The sequence below is a fragment of the Ixodes scapularis genome, unplaced genomic scaffold (genome assembly GCF_016920785.2).
Source record: "Ixodes scapularis isolate PalLabHiFi unplaced genomic scaffold, ASM1692078v2 PGA_scaffold1__304_contigs__length_218370807, whole genome shotgun sequence".
NCBI lineage: Eukaryota > Metazoa > Arthropoda > Arachnida > Ixodida > Ixodidae > Ixodes > Ixodes scapularis.
In genome coordinates this window covers 41,042,084-41,061,758 of record NW_024609846.1, presented here as the reverse complement: position 1 = coordinate 41,061,758, position 19,675 = coordinate 41,042,084, and the positions used below count along the sequence as shown (strand labels likewise).

General features: G+C 50.1%; 1 protein-coding gene and 1 pseudogene across 1 annotated transcript; one reads left to right on the top strand and one right to left on the bottom strand.

Moving 5' to 3' along the window:
* Positions 1-9,153: 9,153 nt before the first annotated feature.
* On the top strand, positions 9,154-10,690 carry LOC120850162 (annotated as a pseudogene).
* Positions 10,691-12,063: 1,373 nt separating this feature from the next.
* On the bottom strand, positions 12,064-16,520 carry LOC121045556 (protein ALP1-like). The gene is made up of 5 exons (XM_040498492.1): positions 16,467-16,520; positions 16,266-16,430; positions 16,049-16,188; positions 15,808-15,976; positions 12,064-12,732 (listed from the first exon to the last, which is right to left on the bottom strand). The coding sequence occupies exons 1-5, from the start codon at positions 16,518-16,520 to the stop codon at positions 12,064-12,066; spliced, it is 1,197 nt and encodes a 398-aa protein (XP_040354426.1).
* Positions 16,521-19,675: the final 3,155 nt, after the last annotated feature.

The window sequence follows — 19,675 nt, the reverse complement described above, 5'->3', positions numbered from 1 at the left end:
GCATTCACATGCTACAGAGGGTTGTACGAGTTTGTGCGCATGCCTTTCGGCTTGAGCAACTCTCCTGCCACATTCCAGCGTCTTATGGACATTGTGCTTGGAGACGCACAGCACAACTACGCCATGGCATATATGGATGACGTAGTAGCCTTCTCACGCACGTTTGAAGAACATCTTGTGCACCTTCGGACTATTCTCGAGCGCATGCGGAATGCGGGTTTGACAGTTCACCCGGGAAAAATGACTGGCAACATCTAAGATTAACCTGCTCGGTTTTGTAATCGACGATGGATCGCTTCGCCCTAATGAGGACAAGCTGAGGGCCATAACTCAGTTTCCTCCCCCACATGATGCAAAGAGTTTGCAGCGATTTCTTGGTATGGTTGGATTTTACCGTCAGTTTATTCCCCACTGTGCAGAGATAACGCGGCCTCTGAACGAACTGCTGCGCAAAGGCGTCAAGTGGCGTTGGACGGAGGCACAGTAAAATGCTTTCCTTCAACTGTACAGAGCTATTGCTGAGACAGCATCTTTGAAGCTCCCGGACCTCAACCGTCCGTTTGTGCTGCAAACCGATGCGAGCGGCTACGGTTTAGGTGCTGTGCTGCTTCAAGACTTTGATGGTGTCTTACGACCCGTTGCGTTTGCTAGCCATACGTTGACAGCAGCTCAACGAAATTACAATGTTTGCGAGCTCGAGTGCCTATCCATCATATTCGCCCTGCAGAAATTCAACATGTACCTTGACGGCGCGCGCTTTGTGATCCAGTCGGATAATGCCGCCTTGTCTTGGCTTCAGCGGCTGGAAAATCCGGCAGGACGATTAGCACGCTGGGCACTTACGCTTCAGAAATATGACTATACCATTGTGCACAAGCCAGGCTCACAAAACAAAGTTACAGACGCTTTGTCGCGCGCTTCGCTCGGCGAAGAGCACGTGCCCGAGGATGCCAATGTTGTGGCTGCGATAGATGCTGGCTCGCGCTGGGGCACTTTGATTAGCCGAGATGAGCTTCGTGCTGCACAGCAGAACGATGGACTTTGTCGCAGGGTCTCTGAGTGGTTATCTTCACGTGACCGACGTGGCAACAGAGACGCTGACATGGGTTTCGACTCGTACTTGCTGGCCGAAGACGGTCTGCTCCTCCGGTACATACCTCAGATCGACGACGAGGAGGGTGGCTCCACAGACACTCCATTTCGAGCCGTGATACCTCGCCGACTTCGCACGTCCTTCATTAGATACTACCATGACTCTGCTTTGGCTGGTCACAGTAGTGGCTGCAAGACTTTTGAAAAGTTAAGCCGTACTGCAACTTGGCCAGGGATTCGTCAGGACGTGCTGAGGTACGCTCGTTCATGCCCGGTTTGTCAGAAAGCCAAACCGCGCGGTGGTCAGCCCCCTGGGGTGCTATGTTGCGCTTTTTGGACTCCCAGGAGACTTGGAAGAGGGAAGTGACGTCAACGACTAGAGCAAACGCAGATTGGATGTTGACAGAAGAAAACGAAATCAACACCCAATCTGCGCTTGCTGTGTCGTTGACGTCACTTCCCTCTCCCTAGTCTCCTGGGAGTCCAAAAAGCGCAACATAGCACCCCAGGTCTCATGCAGCCAGTCGTGAGTCGGTCCCCATGGGAATGCGTTGCTGTCGACGTCATGGGCCCTTTCCCACGCAGTCCGCGTGGCAACCAGTACTTGTTGGTTGTCACCGATCACTTTGGCAAGTGGGTGGAGCTATTTGCATTGCGATCGCTGACGTCCAAGAAAATCTGGTCGTGTCTGATGGAGACGTTCACACGCTTCGGACTTCCGGCGAAATTGATTAGCGACAACGCTACTTACTTTGCCACCAAAGTGTTCCGAGACTCATGTGCCGCATTGGGCATACAACACAAGCGGACGTCTCCCTATCACCCACAGGCAAACATCACAGAGCGGGTGAACCGAAACCTGAAATCGATGTTAATACGCCTCGCAAGTGGGCTCATTTTCTTCTTCTGCGCATGAGAAAGGAAGTAGCGGTGGCGTCAGCGCGACCCCCTATCTCAGCGTCGTCTGCTCCTTTGCAACGTCGTCTGCTCGCAACATCGTCTGCGTCTGTCTTACCTTTCCTGCGAACTGCAGAGCGAGCTCGACTTGGCCTTTCAGAGAGGGCAGACGAAATAACTCGAGCGGTACGTTGTTTTTGTCTAACAACTAGCAGACGCGCATCAAGGAGGGAAATCAAAGGACTCACTGGCGAGGTGTCCCGAGGCGCCGAGGTTTGTTTCCTAAGAACCGAGAGTGAGGGTGGTTAGACCACAAGTTCCCTCCCAAACACTTTTTCCCTCCTTTCGTGTGCGGCGAGACCCCTCATTCTTTAACGGCGTCCGCGGGTTGGCGCAGTTACGGCTAGCCCACATGGTGCGCTTTTCTCCGCGTCTGCGTCGCGTCTGCGCCTGCGCTTTGACGTCACTTCCGGCGCCGGGACGAAACGCAGCGTTTTTTGGCGCATTCCGGCGTATCTGGGGGAGCCAGATATTTTGCGTCCACGCGTCGCGTCTCGCGCTGCGTCCAGAAGGCAACAACCAATGAACCGCCGTGTTCACTAGTTGCAAGGAGCGTTTGAATTTTCTTCACTGTTTTCGCCACTGGAGGACTGTAGTTTTCGACACGGACCTCGCGACAAAGGCGATGATAATAACAATAATAATAGCAATAATACTTTTTATTTGCACATATTGCGATACCCACTCGGCAGCGTGCGAGGCTAGGCAAAAAGGTTAAGACCCTTACGCAGGTGGGCCTGCTAGCCCGCCGCCAAGTAGGGAAAGGGATACGGGAAAGGAAAATAAATAAAAACACTCAAAACAGAAAGATACACACACAAAAACGGGTAGCAGCCCTGTGACATTCCAAGGCAGAGCGCACGCGCGCACCCACACACACACACCCGCGCGCGCGGAGTTTACAAAATTTGCACGCTCGCGGCCTTATATAAAAACGGTTTTTAAGCCCCGCCAACGCTAGCAGCAGAGCGAACATGGGTAGTTACGTCCTTCCCCCCGAGGATATCAGTTTATCATACCTTTTACACAAGTCCAGGGAATCCTCTCTGCTCCGCGGGAGAGGCTGACGCTGCTTCAGCGGAACAGAGAGGACCTAGCGAAGTACAAAAGCGTCCTGCACTCTGGCAGGACAAATGTAAAGAATACAAGGACACCGGGAGACAAAGGTACAAAATTAATACTACCGGCAACAACCGGAACAACGTAACCTATGTAGCGGCCAGCAGCCAGCAATAGATGTTTTGGCGCGGGCGATGGTGATGCCAATGGCGTATCGAAACGTGGATGAGGCGTACGCACTAAAAAGGATGAAAATTAGTGAAATTGAGCTTCATTGCGATTGCTGTAATAAAAATGAGTGCTTACTATTACTAAAATTAAATATTACGGCATGTAGCCATCATTTACCGCGTGATTTCTATTTAATATTTGCTTTTGTTTCTTAAGCGCGTCTGGCTACGTTGGGCAGACGCTTCGGAAACGCAGACGCGAAGCGCTGCACGGTAGCGCTGCGTGTGGTTTGACTGGGCGCACGCGTCCTGCTTAGCGCGCGCGCCAAGCCGAGACGCGCGTCTAGACGCACTGAAAAACGCGCCATGTGGGCTAGCCTTTAACGTCGTCTGCTTCACGTCTGCTAGTCAAAGTGATGGCTGCTTTACCTTTCCTGCGTCTGTCGGAGATTCACCGCTTTTTCACCGGCGAGAGTCACCGTTGCCTCGGGAAACAAGGAGATAACAAGAGGAAGAAATTGACCTCTTAACCTAAAACTGGGGTCAGCGATTAAAGTATAATACGGGAAGGGTTCACAAGGGTCGCGCGAGCATATTCCATTCAGCACACCAGCCGGTCGTGGGCAGACGGTCGCCGAGTCGCGGAGTGCTAGGCCTAACTGCCGTGCTCACTTGGTCGCGTTCGGTAGAATCGTGGCCGTTGGAGCTTTTTCCGGGTGTTTGTGGATCCAGCGTTCCTGTTCGTCGTGGTCTGTTTCAAGTACTTTTTACTTTTTTCTTGCTGCTTGAAGTCGGGACGCGTGAGAAGCGCACGTAGAAAAATAAACGTCCGTGGGTCGTCGCGACGGCGACGCTGTCGGCCATGCTGATTTGATCATAAGAAGTGCATAAGACAGCTTCGGAGCTGTGGTAGGATTTCGTCGTAACCTGCGCGAAACTTACGAAAATTTCGTTTCGTGAATACGAATTCGTTCTTAAGTTTTGTCTTACGCACATTTTTGGCGCAAGATCGTTTCGTGAATCTAGCCTCTGCAGTTCCGAAAGTCGCAGGAAATGGTGAGACAGACGCAGACGACGTTGCGAGCAGACGACGTTGCTAAGGAGCAGACGACGCGATCAGCCAATCAGGGCTCGGCGTTCTGACGTCACCGCTACCCCCTGCGCAAGAAGCAGACGAACTTGCCCTCCGCATAGCTCACACCGAACGTCACCCTGACTGGGACGCAAAGCTCCCAGAGCTCGCGTTCGCAACACGCACAACCGTTAACCGGTCTACAGGTTTTACGCCAGCTTGCCTTAATTTCGGAAAAGAGCTGAATTTCCCGCTGGAAAATACTTGCACGACCAACAACCGTGGCGCTGCTCGCTCATACGGTCAGTTTGCAGGAAGCCTACGACGCAGACTCGGGGACATCGTTCGTGATGCCCGGGAGAGCTTGGACGCCGCACGGCTTCAGCAGGCTGAGCAGTACAATCGTGGCCACCGGGACGTGCAATTCGAAGTTGGAGACCTTGTACTCTGGCGGACACACCCACTTAGTGACGCCTCCAGAGGTTTCACAGCTTCCCTGACAAACAGGTGGGATGGTCCGTATCGAGTGCGAGACAAGGTCTCACGCCTCACGTACATGCTCACGCCTCACGTACGACTCGCTGGACCCGTTCATGTCACCAACCTCAAACGGTATTATGAATCGGATGACGAACTTTTCTCGCAGGTGGAGAGTGATGCCGATCCGGGTTATAATTAAAAATAAACTTAATTCTGCGAGGTCTCTTTTTGATGTTGTTGACGAAGACGAAGACTTAGAAAATGCGCGTTGCATTAGGCTTTGACGAGAACTAGTTTCCGCACCATACAGATTGTGCGCGTAGTTCTGTGCGATATACACCGACAGTGTGCTCGCAAATTTAGCCAGTCTATTGCCGCGCCCAACGTACCGACGCTTTCTTGTAGAAGCCTCTCCAGAAGACAACTGTTGATTCTTTTTTTTTCCTTTCGTTCTTTTCGAAACTTCGACATGTCTCGCTACCGCCTCAACCGTTGCCGGAGGTTCTCTCAACCCCTTCGATGAGCCACGTGGTTTCGGGGACTACGGCAACGCAGTGGGCGGCCGAGGACCCTCTACCGGCCCTAGCTACGCCGCCAGATGAGCAGCCCCGGCTGCGGCTACAAGGACGGCCCCGGGGGTACCCACTCGTCCTCAAGCGGCGGGTCCACACCACGGGTCTCTGCTGATTGTGTGCGGCCTCAACGCTAACAAGATGAACGCCGAGAAGCTCTTCAACCTGCTCTGCCTGTACGGCAACGTCGTCAAGATCACTAAAGAACAAGAACGCTGTGTCATGGTGCAGATGGAGGACCACCTGGCAAAGCAGAGAGCAGTGCGTCACCAAAACAACGCACAGTTCTCCGACATCAAGATGCTGATCGGGACTTCATTGGCAATGCAACAACCACATCACCAATCCGGAGGCGGCCTCCACGAACCGCATCCGGCCGCCTGCATCGTCACAACCCCCTCCTCTTCTACCACCAACAACCAGAGAGGACAGCCACGGAGCCAGAGGACAGAGAAGGGGAAAGGGGAGGGGGGGGAAAGTTTGTGGGCTTTGTGGCCCATCATCGGGCGAAAGAACTCGCGCTCCGCGCCCGGCGCGCAACGTGCGCGCGAGCCACGGTTGAGGCTCGGTGCTCGGCAGTTAGTTTGCTGCCACGAACAAGTAAAGGTGTGTGTTTTGAGATCTGCCTCGTTGGTCCTTCTTGCGGGTGAGCAGTAGCACCGAACCCTACAGCATCAACCATACTTACCAGGTGTGACCAGCTAAACTGTTTACTAATCACCACTGACCAAAATTATCACATGGCGGGTGGTAATCGTAGATTAGTAAGAATTTTGTATTCACCGGTCATGTTTAAATTTGTCACGTCGATTTACTTAGGTGACTAACAAATCTTAGTCAAAGGGGTACAACTACTGTAGCAGCTAGGTTACTATGTACAAGTGCTGATTGTCGGGCGAGTTGATATTGCACGTGAAAAAACATGATTGCGCTTTAAGACAAAGACAGAGGAAGAACATACATCACAGAGCGCTACACTACATTAGCTACTCAGCACCACAGCAGACTCCCATGACCGCCAACCCTAACTGCCAAACTTCGGCAAATGTGCAAATATGTTTGCCGAAGTGCTCTGCCAGATTAAAATTGAATGTATGTTTTATTTAGACATGAGAAGAACAGCACATAAGGACGAAAACACAGACAAAGAACACACCAAAAAAGACACTCAAGCGCCTTGTGTGTCTTACTCTAATTTATTTACTCAAAGTATACCCTCAATTTTTTCTGGAAAATGAACTAACACCACACACTCAAAGAAAACATAAAAATCAAGAACCTGATTTCAAGTTCCCAAATGCGAACAAGAACATCAAAATAATATATCTGACTACCCTCGCCTGCAGTTGCCTCCAATGGTAGCGGGCATCCAGTACCCTCGACGAATTCACCCTACAACGTTGACGCAGTAGGAAAGAAATATATTCAATCAACTTCAAATAATGCAAACTTGAGCAATATCTAACTCGCCTACTGAATGATCCGACTTTTAAAAATGCCTGATCACACGCAAAGAAAATGCCAATAGAATATAATTGCTATAGTCTCGCTGCCGGTAACAACTTCATGACCTTTTCCGTAATATACTACTATTAATGTTTTTGAAGCGCAGAATAATTAGCTCAGACATTTATATTCGGTATTTCAAGGTAACGTGACATTTTACTTAACTATTTACTAAACCTCCTTAAATTAAAAAAACGAACAAACAACAAAACGTTGATATTAAAAATCAGTGTTTAACACTGATTTAACAAATATCAACGACATTGAGAATTAATCGCGCCGGTTGGCCGGTGCCGCCAATGAATGCCTGATCGACTACTTCTCTGCGAAAAAAAAAGTCAACAATTACCTTATGAGAGTTTCAAATATTTGATAAGATCCTCAATTTAACCATCGACGCGACGCACCAAAGGCCTCAAAAAAAGACCTCCTACCCCCTCGCGCCTTAAATCTAGGCGACCCCCGATTCAAAAAGTGTCTTGTCCCCCGGCCCCAGCCTCGCCGGGCCTCCGCACTCCCCTTCCTCCACCCGCACACACATACACCGGAAAAGCCTCCTGGCTACGCCACTGGTTAGCGTATGTCAACCTTCTAAATATGAGCTAGTGCAAGCGACTGTCATTCCTGTTCTTGCTCTTTATGAACTTCGGTGGTCTAAACCGTGCCTGCGTTGGCGCCACACGCTCATTTTATCGAACGCTCGACGCCTTCAGGCGTGCCAACATGTCCGCCAACCCTCTGTCTAATGGTGAATTCAGCTGGTAGATCTAGATCGATTTCTAAAATCTGCGAGGGAGGAGAAAACCCGCTCCTTTCGCCACGCTCTGGATCTACCAAGTGAAGATGCGGGCGCGGATTTGGAGCGGCCCAACGCCCAACCGACGTGAACGGAAACGGAAGGACGCTCTTCCCGTGAGCCTCTAGCAGTCTCCCTCCCGGCCCTCCCGTCTCCCGTGCACGATTCCCCGATTCCCGCGCTTCTCCCTTCTGCAAGCGACAGCATGGCTGATCCCGCTCAGCTGTCAGATCCGGCCGTGCGCCAACTGCTGCTGTCCCTCCTCGGAGGACGTGAGGCAGCTGGATACGGCAATGGTGAGTTGGCAGAGGTCCGTGCTCCGAGGTCGGCGGATGACTTTCGGGCGAAACACAAAGTGCTTTCTGCGCACGAGCGCGCGTTTCGCGACCACTAAACGACATGCTCACGTTATTATGCTCGAGTTCACCTTAGGATGTACTGCAGCAAAAGCTCTACTTCGTGTTACCTTAGTGCGGACTAACCGTAGAGGCCGTACTAGCGCGAGGCTGTAGCCTTGACCGGCGCCCTCTCTGCGCGAACAAACGCTTCATGAGCTCGGGCTTTCAGCACGTGCGGCCAACCATAGTGCATGCTTAATTTTGAGACTTGTTCACCTGCAGGATGGTGCTGTGTTTGGCTCTGCTGCTTGAGCAAGGAGCTAGTGCGTATATAGGATGACCGCGGGTCTTCCTGTCGTAAAATGGACCGCGTAAATAGGCCAAATAAAATGAAAGCAGTGAAAGTTTAGAGTGTGTATTTTGGGCTCAAAAAGCAGACCATACAAGACATTGTTGTCAGCAACGACTCCTGCACTGCGTGTTCTTGAGGACACCATTGGTTTAGTTATTACTATTTTACTTTTCTATACCTCAAATAACATACCTAAATTGGGATTAGAAACACAAAAGGCCTGAAAGCTTAGCCAAGCATGTGATTGAAAGGGTTGCACCCGGCCTCTTAGAGTAGCCGTGTAAACCACGTTCCTTTCCCTGTTATTACATTTTATTCCCACAATGTACATCCATGAAATTGGCACATAGTAAATGCATCACTTCAACACACCTTGAAAAACTTCAGTGCTCATTAGACCCCATATGAGCCTTGCTGCAATAACATCCTAAGGCCGGTCGCATAGATGTATACATTTCTACATGCACAGCTACAGTAACTTGTGGTCCAGAGTGACTTGGTCAACGGAACCGAAACCATTCAGCATTATCGATCTGCGAGTATCAAAACATAATTGAGCGTGATCAATCTCCAACCTGCATCCAGTTGATGATTCAGGGAAATGCTCTGGGTGTTCCTCTCTGGTACTCGCTATTATGGTCCCTGCTTCGGTTACTCGGTGGTAAAATCTTTGATCAAATTTATAAGCCGATGCACCTCCTTCTTTCAGATTCTGCCACACCTGCTGCACTCAATGAAAATGCCATGACAAACCTTGGCGATCTTTTAAGCCGGGCTGGTGTTGCTCGTGACAAGCAGTGCTTGCTCAAAATATTCAGTGGAAATTTGTTCTTGGGAGCCTGTGTTAAAATGGTGATTTGACAATGCTGTGAATAACCTTACAGGCCAAATGCCTCCTCCCGTGGAAGCGCCTTCAACGGAGGAAGTCCCGGTAGCCCCCAAGAAAACAAAGAACGCTGGCTGTAAGTGATGTCATTCTACTTCTTTTTTCCCCCGCTTGGCTAGAGAAAGGGGGCAGAACATTGGGGAGATTGATTCTTTGGGGCCATGTTGGCATAAAAACCTATGTCCAGATTCCAATTCAAAAATCTAATTTTCCCTAAGAAAGCCAGGTCTCACTATGATGTCCTCATTTCAACTTTTTATTCAGGGCTTGCATGTTGCATGAACGGGGAATGTGGAGGGGTGGCAATTTGAGCTGGCACAAAAGAGTTCAGGCAGGACCAATAAAAATGGCATGTGGATATCTTGAGTTGCGTTAGGCTGGTGGCACTTGGCTGTCGGCTCATGTTGCCGCGGCGTCTGTACATATTCACACATCCAAATAAGCAAACGGCACCAAGCGTTCTATATTCGAGCCTGATCATTGAGTAAGTAGTGCCTAAAAGCGTTTCGCTTCGTTGAAAACTAACATCAACGACAAGCCCTAAGTATTGCAGTAAATGACTCAATGCCCCTCTTTCAGATGCTGAGTGGACACCTGGCGAAACAAAGCTTCTGCTTGATTACTACGAACGTTACTTTCCCCAAATTGGACCACTAAAAAAATTTAAAAACAAAAAAATGTGTATTTATTAGAATCTCTGAAGACCTACAGACCATACTTAAATCACAAAAAACGCCAGTGCAGTGTAATACAAGGCTGAAAACGATACAAAAGCGGAAGCGACAAGCAGTCAGCTACAACGGCCGTTCCGGTGTGGGACCTGTCGACGTTCCTTACGAGGATGAACTGGGTAGAATCAGCATGATGGATGACAGTATCGAGCCGGAGGTCATCAGGGACGTGCATGGGGCAACGCACAAGAAGGCTATGCCAAGCAGTCAAGCAAGGGCGGCCGCAGCAGCAGCAGCAGCTGCCGCAGAAGCAGCTGCAGCAGAAGCAGCTGCAGCAGAAGCAGCTGCAGCAGAAGCAGCTGCAGCAGAAGCAATACCAACAGCAGCCGACAGTGCCGTAGCCAGCACACCTTCCACAAGCTCAGAGGAGTCGTCCCAACCAGCCAGCAGTGCAGGCACCCCTCATCGTTCAGGAAGGGTGAACTCTGCACGCATGGAGCATATGAAGGAGTTCTTCACTGAGATGGCGAAGGTTGAGGAAGCAAGAGCAGTACGAAAAGCACGGCAGGACGAGCTGAAGGAAGAAAGGCATGCAGCCAAAAGGAAGATAAAGGAAGAGAAGTGTGCAGCCAAAAAGAAGCTAAGGGAAGAGATGCGGCTGGAACGACAAGAAATGCACCGAGAGAAAATGCGGCTTCTCGCCATGCTTGTGACCCAGCCTGAGACGAAACAGGATTGAAAGAACTTTTTTACAATAGCTGTATTCTTGAAATGAGTGCAATAAATTCATAATTTGCAAGTGGGCCTTCCTTCTAATCTGAAGTGGATACTTCAAAAGATGGTTAGGTAAACTTACCTTAAAAAGTATTCGAGCATACAAATTCTGTGATCATGGCAAGGGCAGCTTAAATACTGCGAATAAAACACAACGAAAAGAGAGCATTTGCAAACATAACACACAAATACAGGAATATATTTACTGGAAGCAGAAATGTCTATTGAAATTTCATTTCATTTTTATTTGGATTTTCACCGGCAATGCCGGGTAGGGGGAGGCAGGGCAAAAGGCATTTCTGCCTGACGGGCGCCATCCCCTGTAAAGTTCAGAGCAGCACGCAGAGTACATTTGCCAAGCTAAAAAAATAAGGCAGCAAACATGTTCCATGACTAAAACGCAGAGCAACCTAGAAATAGCAATACGGTTGAAATAAAATTGCGATAAAATTAGACGCAGAAACAACAGTAACACTTATCAGCTCTCAGTTGCTTTTTAAAAAGTTACAGTTTAAACGGCAAGAAGAGACATACAAATATGGACAGTCAAGGATGAATATATTTCACACAAAACAAAATTGTCATGAGAACGAAACAAGAACATGGTCTAAAGCACAGCAGAAGACTCATTTCAGATCTGCAGGGGAGACCTGCGATAAAATCGGAAGCACAAGCAACATCAACGCTTGTCACAGCCCTTTGTTGCTATGAAAATAATAGTCTGAACGGCAAGACGAGACAAAATTTGGACAAATAAAAAATAAAATATTTCACGCAAAACCAAAGTGGTCATCAGAAGAAACAAGAACAAGTAGAAGACTCATCCCAGGTCCGCACGGGAATGGTGACATGGTGAAGTAATGTTAAATTTATACACACCACAGTCGCATTGTGAATGTAGATTGTGGATTACTCTTCGCATTGTCATGGTACACTGAACCGGTACTCTATGGTTGAATCTGAATATGCAATCCTTAACCTGTCTATCGACAGTCTTTATCAAAAGCCCAAATCCCATGGCTCGCTGGTCGGCGCAAGCTCGCTCTCGTACTGTAGTGTTGCTAACGTTGGGGGGGGGGGGGGGGGGGGGAAGGGGTCATGCTACAAACTCCACTGCCTGTTACCAAGGCCACTGCCTGTCTACGAAATGGGGCCTTGCCAGCGCAAAAAAAAACTATCACAAAAAAAAAAGAATTGAAAGGAATGTTATGCCACATTGATGGGGAGGGAAAAAGCAAGAACTCGGGCAGACGCCCCTTGTCCCCAAGACCTACATTCTACAGGCCTCCAATGAGGTTGTGAAAATAAGCTTGCGAGTTTCCGTCTCCGGATGGCGACTCATCTCAGCCCCATTTGGGCAATGACCCTGTCCCTCTTCTCCACTCCAAGTCTGCGGAGGATGGAATCTGTGGCCGTCATGGGCCCAAACTCCTCCAGGGAGTCAGTGTCTGGGCGTCTAGCCTCCCCGTCTTCGGGGTCCTCCACAACGCTATGCTCTCCGGCCTCAATGCAGAGGTTGTGGGGGACGCAGCAAGCAATAATGAACTTTGCTGAGTGGTCCACAGTGATGAATTCGAGGAGCTTTAGCTGCCTAAAACGCTTTTTTAGGTCAGCGAAAGAGTTCTCTATCAGCACACGAGTGCCCGAGAATTTCAGATTGAAATTCCTCTGCTTTGCGGTCAGACGACCATAATCCCGGAAGGGAGTTAGCATATACTCTCTCAAAGGATACGCCGCATTGCCGAGGATGTGGTACTGGCTCCTGCGGCAGATCTCTGGTAGCTTGTCTGCAATGCTTGATGTTCGATACACCCTGGCATCATGGACCTTGCTTGGGTGTCCAGTAGTTACATCCAGGAACCGCTTGTGGCGGTCACAGATTGCCTGCAGTGTCAACGACGGGTAACCATGCCGGTTGACGTAAGTTGACCGGATCTTTTTGGCTGGGCGCTCAATGGTGATGTATGATCCATCGACGCACCCAATTGTGCCAGGGACACCGAATACCTGCAGCAAGAAAGGTAGACAAAAGTTTCTCTCGGTGTTCTGATATGTTTTGTCCAACGAAACAGAATGACGGTTAGCGTCAAATTTGGTTTAAATTGTTCCACTGTTATATCCTCAGTGTCTAGTAAGTTACTGACAACAAAAGAATTAAAACAAACTCGGCAAGTGGGATGACGAACACATCTTTTAACTAGCAGCTGCATGAGTGAATTCTCAAGCATTCTTTGCGGTCAAACTGAACAAAAAAAAAAAATATGAAAAAAAAAGCGTGAAAGGACGAGGAAAGTGCGAACTACAAAAATCAAAATCAGAAAGAAAGAATTGAGCCAGAAAAAGCTACTTAATCAGCTGGAAGCTGATTTGCAGCCATGCAAGCTTCGGAGTCCCATCTTTAGACAGGAACAGCGATGGTGCGGATACATTATTGTCAATTGCTCTCATGGTGAATAATTCCATGATTTCCTTGCCCATCTGCTCTCTCGCCTTCCCAAAATTCACTAGGCTCATATCTCGGGTATAGGCAACCTGCAATGCAGTTTGGCGCTGCACGTTGCGCCATCTAGCAGCTGCAAAATAAAGAAACTGGGTAGGCCAGGCCTGCGCGGGTCGCGGGTGCAGGGGGCGGGCGCATCCAGAAACCACGTGTGAACGTTGCATTCCGGGTCGGCGTGAGCTTTTTTTAAACCGTTTTTCGTAAAAGTAAGTCCCAACTTCACGTCTCTACGACCTCACCGGGTTCCTGCAACATCTCGCCTACTCTTAAAGTTCCCCCAAAAAATAAACGTTGCTACTGCTGCGTGAAAGACGGCCACAGTCGCGAAGGTGACTCAAGCGTCAAACTTCACCGCTTCCCTTCGAGATCTTGGGAAGCGAAAGCGACACGGCGACAGAAGTGGATTACTGCAGTGCGACGCATCAAGTAAGTGAATTTTACAGAAACTCTTGGGGGGGACGTGAACGAAAATATATGTGCAGGCTCGGAAAGTGGTCGGACGAACTCGTTTTGCAGACTACTCGGCAAAATAACATATTACAAGTTGTATTACGAATTGCTTTGACAGCCACATAGGGAAATACGATAGGAACAATCGGGCCAATTGTTGCTTTGCTGTGACGTCGAGAATCGGGCGATCAGGTCTTCAAGCGAAAGGCCCGTCGGCCCGTTCCGGCACCCCTAATGCCGTTCGGCACGCGTGGTCGCAACCAAAACCTTCCAAACCTGCGAGAGTGGATTTTCGTAGCACAAAGTTTTGTTTGTTTCAGCAACCAAATTTAATGCTGAGTCTAGTAACAAATGTGACGGCGTGCAGAAAGCAGGCTGGTCATGTTTTTGTTTGGAAAAAGCTCGTGCAAAGCGTAAATATCCTTTCACATACTTTGCTGCCTGTCGCCTTTTTACACCAGGCTTTGCGATGTGCATACGGTTATGTGGCATGCTGAGTTCCAAATTTTATTCTAGTGTGTGTGGCCGTCGGAAGGAGAGGACGGCCCAGCGAGGCGCGAGCGGGGCCAGCCGGCGAGGAAAGAGGAAGAGCGTGCTGCACGAGGCTGGGACCGGGCAGGAACGATAGAGCCGTTTTGACTGGTCTGGCCCATGGCGATTCCCGGGGGCATTCCACCAGCGAAGTGCGGGTCAGGACTGGCGGAAGCGGCGAGCCCTGGCCATACCGGCCTGGGCTATGACGATCCCGTAGTGGTTCCGCTGCGAGACTCTGACTGTGATAGCGCGGAACAGCTAGCCTACGCAGCACTGGCGTGGGAAGGACGATCCGCAGGCCTGGACACGGGCTCCGACTGCGAGTTCTGAACGACGGGCAACAACTAGGGTCGGCGGGTCCGGACTGCCGGCTCTCGAAGACGGGCAACCGGGATGTACAATAAACCTATTCGCTGCCTTCTCGTTGTATTGTGTCACTTCCTGGGAGACGAGCGAAGCACAGACCGATCGGGCGGCCACAAGTAGTGAAGACAACTCGAACTGGTGTCCAGATGACGACTCTACAATATTCTCTAAACACTTGAACCTATCAAGACTCCCGATGGTCTTAAAAAACCGCATGAAAAAAACCAGGGACGCACGCAGGTGCACACGGGGACTGCTAAAATCGGGGTCGATGCCGCTCGCAACGGCACGGCGGGCAGATAGGCCGCCCCATTAACAGAGGCGCCTCCGCTTGTGGCGCTGAATGCAGTACTATCGTCGCGCCGCCTGGCCATTGCCGGCTGCCTATAAGACTCCTATTAGCAACAATAAGTCTCCCAAGCGGCCTTCTGGGAGCCTGTTGGAGTGATGCCACGGAAAGAAGTTTTTCCTAGTTACTTTGCAAATGGTTGCTAATATTTTTGCTATTTTTAGTACCACATTTAGGTGAAGGTGCAGAGACCATTCAGTGATTGGCGACCGCAGAGACACATGCTCGTTTTCAGAGCTAGTATACCCAATTAAAAGTTCCTGTAAGCTCCCTACTGTTGAGGTGCGATGATCACCAGCACTACCTGTTTGGCCTCTGTTTATGGAGTGTTGTTTTATCCGTCTATTACTATGCCTATGGGTAACTGTGCTCTTTCTGACGAGACTTGCACAAAGTACTTTTCGCCGAACGCAAAGAGCTTTGCCATGCATTGCGATATTCGCCAACGTATGAAGATGTCATCTGCAGCGCCACTTCGATTGCTGCAACCGATGAAGGTCAAAATTTGTAAGGGTGCAGGCGAGCTGGTGGAAGTTAACCATAGTTTTGTTTAACCCGAGACTGGGGTATTTCGGAAAAGGGACGAGAAGAAAAGAGGTCACAAGGAGGCGACGTCTCAACAGAGGTCGCTCTCCAATTTACACGGTGTGGTTAGATACTGTTGGACCTTTCAAGACATCTCATGGATGGATGGATGGTAATGACTATACCCTTTGTAATGGGCGGCACCTTGCGCCTCCTACCCCTAACTCATATTTGATATATTTGTAGCACAAGGCTACAAATATATCATATCAGCCTCCTCACGAAATTCGTGCGGTAGTGCACACCGCACAGCCTTTTTGAGGAGATACAGCTAGAATAATTGAATCATGGTACAAACCTCTTCAAAGTCTCTTGACAGGCGCTCCAGATCCTCGGGGAACTTGATGAGGCGCGGTCCGATGCTCAGGATGAAATCCAGAACTCGATCCATCATGCCGTGAAGCGTGCTCTCACCCAGGTTGAAACGTCCGGCCACGTCTCTGATGCATGCTTTGTTAGCCGCGTACCTGAGTTGTGTACATAGAATGAAAACAAAAATCGATGGGAGTGAACACAGAGAACCACAGTCAAGTACTCACCAGAGAAATGACAGCAGGTGCTCCTCTGCGCTCTTCGCTGGCGATCCTCCGTGATCGGCGGCGGGGTACATAGGAGACGCCGCAAACTCGTCGATCAGCTTGTAGGCTGTTCGCCTCGAGATGCGAAAGTTCCCACGGAACTGGAAGCAAAGGTTTTCTTTGCTTACGCATGCTGAACCGAACAGATATAAGACGAAGTTCGAGACGTATCGCTTACCTCCTCGTCCCAGTAGACGTGAACCGTTCGCTCGATGTAATCCTCGATCTTGGGTCTCTTGTTACGAGGTCCAAAGAGCTCCGTGAACTTTCGTTCGCAAAGTAGCCGCGAACGCGATTCGCCGGAGCTGCTGCCCGAGCTCGAACTTGAACTGCTGCTTGAGCTCGAACTTGAACTGTCTGAGCTCTCTGAATCATCGCTTTCACATAGCAGGAGCACCGACGCACGCAAGTCCGGTCCCACCTTCGACGCCATTTTGCACAACAGCGCGATCCACTCCTGCCATGGAGAATAGAAGGGTAGGAGAGGGCATGACGTCAGCCGCGTAGCCTCCACAAGCCATGCTCCCACGACGCCTCGCCTCTTTCGCATTTTCCTCCTTACTCTCACCACATCACGCGACCGTAGCTAGCCAAAGCTAGCCTTCGTCTAGCTATGGTGTACTAGAATACACCGCAGCCTAGCCTTCGATCTAATAAAACCTACCGGACGGAGCGCGCGCAAGCCTGCAAGGTACCCTCCTACAATCAACCATCCATCTCACACGTGACATGTCACGCGCACCAATCGCCAGACAGATCTGTGGTCACGCTGGGCACAGAATCGTTTAAACTTTTTATGACTAGGCTTCACCAATATTGCAACGTGCCCCCTCCTGGTACTTCTAACCTCCTTGACTCCTGCCGAGCAGGCGCCGAGAAAGGAAGTGACGTAGCGCGCTGCAACCGAGCACCAGCCGATTTCCGGAGAGCTCGCCGGAATTCCACGGAGGGGTTTCGCCGCTACTTGACGCGCTCCACGGAGCTCGCGCTGCCACAAATCTGCGAGCTGAAGATGGCCAACTTGATCCGAATCCGCGAGGTGAAGATGCGCGCCCCAAAAGAAGCGGGTTTTGAGCGCGCCAGATCTACCAGGTGAATTCACCATAAGGAAGACGGGGGTCGCCTTCCCGGGACGGTCATAACCGACGCCAACTGCCGCCCGCGCAAAACATTTCCTTACCTGCATACGGTGCACACGACTTGGATCTTTGACTGAAGTCAATGCGCGCTCCCGGTGACTTCGTAAGAAGAAACTGAGCCAAACAGGACAATAGACCCGTTACTCTCGGGCAGGGGGCGCGAGCGCGTCCGCAAGACGCGACCATGTTATGCTGGCAGCGCTATCCAGGCGGCGCTGTAACGTTCGATTTTGCACGTGCCACGTTCGAATGCAAGCATCTGTCAGCATCTGCAGACGCGCGATAACAAAACGTCTAAAAAAAAAAAAAACTAAAATAGAAAAAAGAATTATGCAGCTCGCGGCCTCAGCGTCCCAATCAGCTTTATTATTTTATTGCGTTCTTTCATAGCTTCCGAGAGCACGTATGTTTCACTTTACATGATAGCGAAGCTGAAGCTATACTTGCAAAAACATGTTCCCCTGAACGATGCTCGCACTGCACGAGCGCGCGTGCTTGGAAGGGACACTGCGAGCTCTGAGCTCGCTCTTGTAGCCTCTGCTGTGCTAGCACTTAGAATGGAACGGAGTATAGAAAACTGTAGTGGGGAAGCGTGATGACGCACGTTCGAAACGCGAGCCAAATATTCTATTTTGCTCGCCTGGAGCGCTGCCCAAAACTTGAGAGCTACGGGCATATAAAGAACGTTCCTGCGCTGGGAAGCCTCCGTCGAACGTTCGAGAAGAACGACCGTTGCGTCGGTGGCGTCGGCGCGTCGGCGGGAAACGCGCTGGGCACCGGGGTCCGGGCGGGCGCTCTCCCACGTGTGCGCGAAGAATGACGTGTCATAGGAGGAGACCAATTAGCGAACTCGTTTCCACCTTTCCACAGCCAATCGCAGCGCCCAGGCTTTGGCAGCGCCCAAACAGGTGCACCCTCTGGGAGGTAATACTCACCTCCTTGGTGCTCCTTCGCGGCGAACTTTACCGTGTAGCACCGCATTCTTAGTGTCTGCTGCGCCTGAGGAGGTAAGAAGCGGAACTCTTCCCCCTAGAGCCACTCGATATGGCAGCGTAGCTGCCAGAGTAGCGTCACGCTTTTTCCTGTGCCGCCTCTCACTGCGATTGGTCACACGCGGTACCATATACAACGAGCTGAGCTGGCTCGGTTTCCGTAGCAACCGAGTGACGACTCGTCACGTGGCCTCTCAAGAGCCGTGATGTCATCGGTAAGATGGCAGCGCCCAGAGCTGGTGGATGGCGAGTTTGTTCGGTGCGCGAAGTCGTGATGTGCCGCAGCTTGCCGACGATTTCAGACTTCTTCGTGCTTTCTGACGTAGGTATAACGTGAAGATCCGAAATAATTATACTTTATACTCTTTCTGTGCAAGATCGCTCTGGATATTAGCACCTGTGCGACAGCATCAGTAATATCGCCTTAGCGGTGCTCGGATTTCCGGATGTGTTTGAGGATCGATAAAACATTTGGCATGCAATTTTCGCATTCTCTTAGCTTTATTTGAACGTTGGAGTGTCTGAGAATCGATGCAAAATCCATGCGTCGCATGTGGGGCCTTGGGGAATTTGTTTTTGCCCCAGGTAACCGCGTTATCATAAACTTTTAGCGAGGAAGCTCCTGCGATGTTTACGTTTTGTACTAATCAACCAGGGAACCTGGGTTAAATCCCCACCCCTGCCCGTTTTGATCTGGATGAGCATCGTACCGGCCTGCGGTTGTGTATCACTACTGCGTGGTGCACGTTAAAGACCTATAGACCCCAGGCTAGCGGTTATACTGCATTGGCTGAATTGCTCATCTACAGCGAGTGACTCTTCGCAACTTTGAAATGGCTGACCAACACGCTGCATGTATAAATATTCACACAACTCCGAAGTATACTAATCAACGATTTTACGATATGCGCAGCGCAAGTTCGTCTGCTTCTTTTGCAGGGCTTGTGGTGACGTCAGAACGCCGAGCTCTGATTGGTTCTGAATAAAGAATAGTGGGTAGGCCTCAAGGCAGCTTGTTTTTAGGTCTGCCCACTATCCTTCAATCGGAGCCACTCAGATCTCGGCGTTCTGGCGTCACCACAACCCCTGCAAAAGACGAACTTGCGCTCCTCCACATAGCTTTTAGGATAAAATTTTCGCATTTTTGTAGCTTCCTTTGAAAGTCTGAATTTCTCAGAATCATAACGAAAGGTATACGGCGCGTGTAGGGCCTAGGGGAAATTGTTTCAGCCCTGGGTCACCGAATAATCACAGCGTTTTTTAGCGAGGAAGCTCCTGCGATCTTTAACCTTTTTTACTAATCGACAATTTTATTAATTGGCAAATCTGAAGATTTTGATATAACTTACTTTCGTTGTAATAGCTTGCATTTGATCGCAGTGTTTTTTGGTTTGTTGTAAAAAACTGGCGTTTGCTCAAGTGACGTATATGAAATGTCCTGCTATATAACAATGCAT